This window comes from Pterocles gutturalis, unplaced genomic scaffold, assembly GCF_000699245.1.
Source record: "Pterocles gutturalis isolate BGI_N339 unplaced genomic scaffold, ASM69924v1 scaffold26726, whole genome shotgun sequence".
Classification (NCBI taxonomy): domain Eukaryota; kingdom Metazoa; phylum Chordata; class Aves; order Pterocliformes; family Pteroclidae; genus Pterocles; species Pterocles gutturalis.
Genome location: NW_010103771.1, coordinates 5624 through 14098, shown reverse-complemented (window position 1 = coordinate 14098; position 8475 = coordinate 5624). Strand labels below are relative to the sequence as shown.

At 43.0% G+C, this 8475-nt stretch overlaps 1 protein-coding gene across 1 annotated transcript in view; it reads right to left on the bottom strand.

The window, feature by feature from the left end:
• Positions 1–763: 763 nt before the first annotated feature.
• Positions 764–8475, bottom strand: part of TMEM43 (transmembrane protein 43) — a gene marked incomplete at its 5' end in the record, with an annotated part of 12723 nt that continues 5011 nt past the window's right edge. The window contains 7 exons of the mRNA XM_010086831.1: positions 764–966; positions 1910–2027; positions 3774–3875; positions 3957–4031; positions 4648–4769; positions 4935–5005; positions 6802–6871. Of these exons, the coding sequence (XP_010085133.1) occupies positions 764–966; positions 1910–2027; positions 3774–3875; positions 3957–4031; positions 4648–4769; positions 4935–5005; positions 6802–6871 (761 nt within the window). The remainder of the gene's footprint in view (positions 967–1909; positions 2028–3773; positions 3876–3956; positions 4032–4647; positions 4770–4934; positions 5006–6801; positions 6872–8475) is intronic.

The following is an 8475-nucleotide window of genomic DNA, read 5'->3' as shown; positions in this document are numbered from 1 at the left end:
AATGCAATTCGAAGTTAAATTTGTGACGTACTTATACAGTGGTGTAGTCCACGCTACCGTTTTGGGTGCTTAACCAAGAATAACTTCAGAGACTTTTAAGAAGCTGGGGGAAATCAATGCTTCTGACAAAGCCACCCCACCTCAGAGCTCTGCTAACCTGGCCACTCATCATTTCAAGTTACTTTGAAAATCCTCAGCCCAAAAGCACACATATTACAGAAGTATTGTGTAGAATTCGGCTAAGTTGTGGTTTTCCTTTGAACACACAGACTTCCAAATGCATCAGCCAAAGAAGGGGACACGATACTGGGCCGTGCATGCAGCACAGGCAGCCGAGGGAGGGTTTCTCAGACGGGCACACACCCGTGGGACACTGAACATGGCCCGCAGGACAGAGCTGGTACTTTCTCCATGACACACAAGGTGCCCCAGCCGCCAGCGCGGACTCGCCAGTTCTCAAACCAGGGGGAATCAGCAGGTGGTAAGAGATAGAAATCTGCTTGTTCACTGACTTGTAATGAACACAGACATCCCAAAATGCTTTTTTCCCCAAAGTCAATGTCATTGGCTTCCTACAAACAGCATCCCCTAGTCATATTTTTCATGGGTAACGTGTATCGACAACCACATTCAAGCCCCCTCCCAGCTCCTGGTGCACAGCGCTGAACTGGGACGTGCTGTAAGCGTGCTGCCGTAACCGGGACAGAAATGCACTTGAGACGTTTCTAACCAGGATTCAGCACAAAACCCAGCCACCTTCTTCTCACTGCTGCTTCTTTGGTGGAACACGAGATTTCGCAACCACAATTGGAACTACTGAGAGCAACCCGATCAGCAAAGCCCAGAGAGGGCGGTAGAAGAGCCAGCCGATGGAGATGGTGAGGAGCGACAGCGAACTGGCTACGCAGAAGGCAAACGCTTTTAATCCAATGTTAACCAGATCTCTGACAACAGGAAACCAGTCCACTGCAGAAAAAAATAAAGGAGGGATGAAGCAGTTGACAAGGATTTGCACACTAACTATCGCAATCAAAAGACAGACTCAAATTATTTATCAAGAGCACTGGATAAGGCATTTCCGCAGAGTATCCTCAAGGCATTGATAATTAAGCAACAGCTAAAAATATAAGGCAACGGTATGCTTCCTGTCTGAAGAGATCAGCAATCCAAAATAAAGTCTGAAGCCTTGTCCAAGGCTTGAGAGGCAGAGTAGACTCATAGCCTTGCAGCTGTGGAACAAGTCTAGTGCAACTGATACAATATGCTAGCACAAAAATTCATTTCTGGCAACAATAAATCTTGCAGTAGCAGGTATGTGGATAAATACATAAGAAAAAAAAAAGTCCACAGCTACAAAGCAAGTTATAGCTTTGATGTCTGAAGTTTATACAAGTTTGAGGGACTGTTCTGGTTTTCTGGAAGTTTTTATTCCAACATTTTTCTATGTTAAAAGGATAAACAAAACCCCTTTTTGCTGTGTGTTCGCAGTAGCGTGGAATAACCAGACAAGAAAGACATGTTACTGTCCAACTGGTTAATACCTGTCGGGGACCACTTGTGTATGGGTGTAGAAGTAACTGGATTGCAGCACCTTGAGTTACACTTGAAACAACCAGCCCAACATGTGCTTTGGCTTCTGACTTCAGTAAGCACAGAGCTGGGATCTTCTGAGACTGGCAATAAATATTTAGATATATATTTTTTTAAATGTTCACAAAGCAACCACCTGGTTCTGGGACCCTGTTTACCCCCAATTGCCTACAGCGGCTTTCAGATCAAATCCAATCTGAGTTCAAACCAGATTCCTCCTGACCTCCCAATTAATTGACTGCGTATGTGAGTAAGAGAGCACTCTCCAGAGATTATGATCCTATTCCTGAATAATTTTACCTTTCTGTAGAAAACTTACCCAAAGTGTAAAAGATTCGGGTCATTAGGCTGATGCCCACAAACATTGCCAGCCAGCCTGCTGCACGGAGGGCCCAGGTCTTCATGGTGTTACTTTCATGCTCTTTCTGAAACACCTCCTGAAAGCAAACATCATTACATGCAGCCAGTTTCTCAATTTCTTTGGAGATCCTCTTGATTCCAATGAGCAAATCAGAGCCAGCAGTATTTTGGGAGTACAAATTATCTCACAGAAGATGTATTACAGCTCATTCTGCAGGGTCTTTTTGCACAATATCGCGGCAAACTGCAATAGATTCCAAAGTGCAGCACAAGGGAAACAGCATTGATGTAAATTAAGATCGCTAAACAAGCGCCACAGAACACGCTATAACCACAGGCACACGGTTTTTGCTGCAAATGGATACATTGGGAAACAGCATTGATGTAAATTAAGATCGCTAAACAAGCGCCACAGAACACGCTATAACCACAGGCAGAAAGCACACGGTTTTTGCTGCAAACGGATACATTCAGCATCACTGTGGAAAATAAGTAAATGTAATAAAGGAGGCGTGATCTGACTTCACTATGTTTGGAGGAAGAGAGAAAAGGCAACAACATCCACTGATGGCTGAAGGTGTAGGAAAGAAAGCAAGCGTAGGCAGGGAAGATAAAAGGTATGTGTGTGTTTCATCAGGCAAAGCAAAGCATCTATTTGCAAGAATTCCGAGTAAGGTTTTTTCAAAATGGGTTGTGTGCCCCTCTGGCTTTATAAAACGTACACATGAAGAAGGCTATGAGATAATAAAGCACTTAATGGGAAAATATGTTTATGACTTGATTACTTGTACACACAAGTACTCTAGAAATTATTCATTTATAGAGAGTTAATTTCCAATAAACTCAAATTCTGTCTAATGAATATTCCGAGCACACAGCAGAGAGCCGATTCTACCGCTACTTTCAACTCAAAACAAAAGCCTTCTTAACTGCTTTTGGGAGCTCCTGTAAATTCTTGACATCTGTGATTTCTGCAGCAGGGCATGCAACAATCATTAATGGAAACAAACCTACTAAAAGTAGTAAATGAATCACCAAATTGCTGGAGCATGCAGGATTTATTGGAGCATAATGCACTGCCTGAAGGTTCTTTCTCAGCCAGAATAGCAATAAACATTTCAAACAAGCCTAAACTCTTGTTATTAGAAGCTGAAGAGAGGATAGCTCCCACGGTTTGTTTAATTAAAGCCTGATTTATACTGGTTTTACATACGATCTTTTCAGAAGCATGTGCTTGCATGTGTAAGCGAGAAACTACCAAAGGGCAAATAAAAGCCAAATGAGAAGGCACAGAAACAGCCTTTAAAGCAAAGGACGTTCAGCAGCAACATAGGAGAATTTAAAAAAAACCCCAAATATATAGTTACATTAGCCACAGTTCCTTTTTAAAAATAATATTTAAAAAAACATCAGGAATAACTATAGCCAAATTAGGTACTGCTAGTGGGTGAAGCAAGCATTTTGCTGCAACACAAAGAACGTGCAGACACCTGGAAGGCAAACAGGCTGTAATGCCTTGTCCTAGAAAAAAAGAGACAAAAGCCACTGTTTACATTGATGATCTCGAATAACTATAGCCAAATTAGGTACTGCTAGTGGGTGAAGCAAGCATTTTGCTGCAACACAAAGAACGTGCAGACACCTGGAAGGCAAACAGGCTGTAATGCCTTGTCCTAGAAAAAAAAGAGAGAAAAGCCACTGTTTACATCGATGATCTCCTCCTCCGGAGCAGGTCTGAAGGAGAGTGAAAAAGCTTATTCCCCCACTGCTTCTGCACTACCATCTCCAATTTTAACCCTTCACTAGGACGGGTGGTATCTCACCTCCACAGAGAGCTCTCCAGGGTAGAGAATCTGCAGGACATCTCCAGACTTGGTGTGATATGGAACCAGTTGATCACCTCGCTGGCGAGCAATCACAGTCACCTTGGAAGAAACGGAAAAAGATTTACTGGTTACTGAGTCAGGAACAGAGTTTGCAAAATAAAGAACCAGCTGAAGACCCACCTTATCAGCAGGGCCCAAATGGGGGTCATCTCCGCTCAGACCTGCGTAGAAGAACGAAACACGAAGGTCTCCTACCTACAAACAAGAGAATATTGGAAGTTAAGAAAGATTTCTTTACAAAGGACAGGAAGGACAACTCTGGATGGGAACACCCTTGAGGTATCAACACTTTCTGAATGTTTATGTCAAGCCAGAGGATATGCCGGATGATTTCCAAGCTGTACTTTTTTCAGGCCTAGCTGACAACCCAAACAGGATAGCCCAAATGCTGGTTTGCAACACCCCCTCTGATGTAGCTGCAGGAGCACATTAACACCAATGAGATCCTGTGTTCATCCCTTGTCATTTCACCTTTTGGCAGAGGAGGGCAGGCAGCACAAGCTGACAACAAGCTACTTCATTGAACTCCACTCAGTACCGCAAGGCAGCAGCAGAACACACCTCCCAGCACCATCCTGTGTCTTTCCGTTTCAAAGTATGGCACACTCAAGAAAAGGGAAGACAAAGGTGTAAGCAGGATCAGAAGCTTCCTGCAAGCAAAGCCCTCTTGCTGAAGGACTGTGCTAAGGGTCTCATCCTAGGCGATGGTCTGCACTCCAATTTCTACATATTTAAATAAAAATGGGACATGCCCCAACTTTCTTTTTCACATAATAGTAATCACTGCTTTGGTTTCTCTTTCTCATCTTACTTCTGGACGCCTGGGGTTCTCGCTGTGGTAAAAGTAATCTCCTCCTCGGGTAACATCAGCATGTGGGTCCTCAAGGTCTGATAAGCTCAACTGCTTGAAGTCATCAATTTTATCCACAAGACCTAAGCAGAATAAAGAAACAAGCTCAGGGCTGGTGTCTAACTTAGAACAGCCAATTTGCTGGCTGGCTTCCTGACTGTCGCTTGAAATGAGTGCCATTGCAGAAAGAACCAAAGTCCACTGCTGACGCAACAGCAGACACAGAGCGAATCCAGAGCAATACTTACCCTTGGAAAGAACAAAGCTGCCAACCTGGACATTAGGAGAAACAGCAGTGAAGGACTCCACAGCCATGGCACTAGGGAACAGAGAGAGTCCCTGATGAGTCCCAGAATGATGACCCAACTCTTGATTTGCAGCATGCAACACACAGCACATAAAAGGTACTGTGTCAAACATCAGGAGAAACTCAGAGAGGTAATTGGCTGTCATGATGGGAAGACAAATCCATCAAGAAACTGTGTCCAGACTTCACAGTGTGCGAGCCATTAAAATATGACTGTCTCATCCCCTGGCCTGCCCTTCCATTCACACTACAGGATTTCACTGTTTTTTTCTGGACTGAACCTATAATGGGCTGAAATGGAGTTAGCTCTTAGGAAGCTGTTCAGTGGTGATGTAGAAGTTTTGAGTGACAATGAATTAATCACATTCCTAGATGAACTCCTGCAACATTCAACTACTCTTATAAATGCATTTTATTTCTAGCCTAAATTTATTTAGCTTCCGCTGTCAACTGCTAGATCTTACTGCTAAATTAAGAGACGTAAATCATAAACCTTCGCCATATAAAGGTACTCCTACACCACAGCCAAGTTACTTAAATTCCAAACTCGGGAATCCTTTGCTTGACTTCATTCTCAGAAGTAGTACTACTAGAATCTCCTTGGCAGTAAACAACAGATTTTATTTTCACAAACGTCTAAGTTGCATAAAAAGAGAAGATGGATGGACGGAAGGAAGAAGACACGTAGTACACACTTAAAATAGCGTCACATTAATGCCAGGCATGAATTGTAAAGTTCAGCACGTCTGCATACACCGTACTGTCCCAGGCAAGGACCCACCACAGTTATGCTCAGTCTTCCTGGTTTGTATCAATACACTCAGACGAAATGTTCTTAGCTGCAACACTTTTTAAGTTATGTACTGCAAATAGCACCAAATCACAAATGTTCCTTACTCTCAGTTGGAGATTTATATCTACTGGAGAAGGCTTGGAGAATTTTCATTAACAAAAAAGGGTGCATGGGGAGGAGAGACAAAGCAGGTATGTCTTCTGTGCATCCTTTTTTCCCTTGTCTCTTGTCTAAACAAGCCTGCTGGTTGGGACTTATCATCAAAAACTTAGATCTTTGCTTTTCTTCCTTAAATAGTACTTCAAAATAAAGGGCAGTGTATTTGGATGAGGCCATAGAAACAAAACAAAGTTCTGGAATTTTGCAAAGTTCAAACTTTTATGGAATTCCTGGTCCTACTATCTCTCCAGCTGTATTTTTTGCTCACACAATGTTTTTTGCCAGATGGCATCCTGCAACCCAAGGAACCAAGCAGGTGCCTGGGAGAATGACCAGCAAGCTAAAACTTAGCATTACAAACAGCATGTTGCAGTGTAACTAAAATGCTGCAGATGAGAGATAAACGAAACAAATTATATATGGGCGATAGCCACAAATAAGCCTGTGAGCTCACATATGCTAGCTTAGAAAAAACAGCATGCAAGTGGTGTGACAAGCTCAGGGGCCACCTGCTATTCTAACTCTGTACTTGTCATAGAAGAAAATGAGTAACAGACTGCACTAACAGACAATGAAAGTCAGGAAGAGACCCATTCAAGTTCTCCTACATGGAGACCACTTGGTCCAGAGGTAATATAACCTGATGTCCAGCCATTACTAATGGGTACCTTAAGTCTGGTTCCTCCAGGCAGCTTTGAACTGCTGTCTAATTTCTCTATGCTTTTGTTCTCCCAACTACCAAAAGACAAACAGTTTCCATCTATTTCACTGTGTCATGAAGATGAGTCATTCAGCTTTCACCTTTGATCACATACAGTGACAGAATCTAGAGGGACTGTGCCAGGTGGTAAATTACCTAGGATTTTTGTGTCCAATTTCCCGATCAAAGTTCCTGCTGTTTACAACTTCCGATTTCCACTCAGTATCTGAAGAAAATGATATAAAGGTTGAGGAAAAGACAGAAAGAATTGTCACCCAAAATCGTAGTTACTCAAGACACCTCTCAATCATTTACTTCCAGTAATATTGTTTACATCAAGGTATGCACGTGATAGACTGCACTGATACTTAAATCAGTCCTCCTCGGACATTAACAAGGAATGGTAGGATTTAGGAGAAAAAAAAAAAAAAGATTTCATGGATAATAAAACTGTAACTCAACTTTGCACAGTAGGAGCTTTGCTGTTGTTATCTTCCATGATCAGGCTCTGATTCCTCACTCCACTCTTTGGGAGTAATCTGGTTTTGTGAGGAAAGGCTGCGAGCTCTGCTGGAACTAACCGAGTGCAGTAAAGCAACAGAGATGGTACCTGTATGTGCCACTGATAAAAATGTATAATACTGCCTCTGTTCAGGCCACCACAGCCTTCCCACATCCCCAGAACAGACTCCAGTAGTGTTGTGGTTTTAACCGAGCTGGCAACTGAAACACCACACAGCCACCCGTTCACCCTCCCCCAGAGAGAATTGGAGGGGTGAAGGTAAGGAGACTTGTGCGTTGAGATAAGAACTTAATAATTGAAACGCAATAAAATGAAAAGTAATAATTATAATAATGATAATATACAAATGAGTGATACACGGTGCAGCTGCTCACCACCTGCTGACCAGGGCCCAGCCTGTTCCTGGCTAACTATCTCAGAGCAGAGAAAGTCCCAAAAATCACAATCCCAGAAGAGAGAGAGAAAGAGAGAGCACGAGCGCTTCCCAGCAGACCCTTGTAATATACTGGGCATAACGTTGCATGATATGGAATACACCATTGGCCAATTTGGGCCTCAATTCTAATTTTAAACTCAAATGCTAAGCCAGTAATTGTGGGTCCATTGCTCTAGCTGTCCTCTCTCACAGCTTCTTGTGCACCTGCACACTAGCAAAGCATGGGAAGTTGAAAAGTCCTTGATTGTCTTAGCAACAACTGAAAATATCAGTATGTTATCAACATTCTTCTCATAACAAATCCCAGACTAAATCCAAAACACAGTGCTATTCTAGCTACTAAGGAGGAAATCAACTCTATCTCAGTTGAAACCAAGACAAGCAGATTCCTTATAACTCCTACAGTACTAGAGTCCCTTTTTTGAGCAGCTACCATAGTAAGTATAGCTTGCTCTATTTCCATGAAGGAGTCTAGAGGAAGGAAAGAGTTTGGTTAAACAGTGGAGTAGTGATCATTTTAAGGGATATTCTGGTGTATTGGGTACATGGCAAGGTGTTGGTAGTGGGGGGTGCTGCAGGGGTGGTCTCTGTGGGAGGAGGTCAGAGAAGAGGTCTGTGTTGGCCACAGCTGGCTCCACATCGAACCCACTGCAGGCCACAGCTGAGCCCATCAGTGAAGTCTGGGGCACTTCTGCAAAAACATTTTTAAGAAAGATCAGAAAACACAAAATAGGGAAGGGAGGGAACTAAAAGGACTAAGAAACAACAGAGGGAACACCAAAGTCAGAGGAAGAGGATGAGGTGCTCCACAGCAGAGGAGATATTCACTGCAGCATGGGGAGAGTCCATGCTGGAACAGGGGAGAAGGATG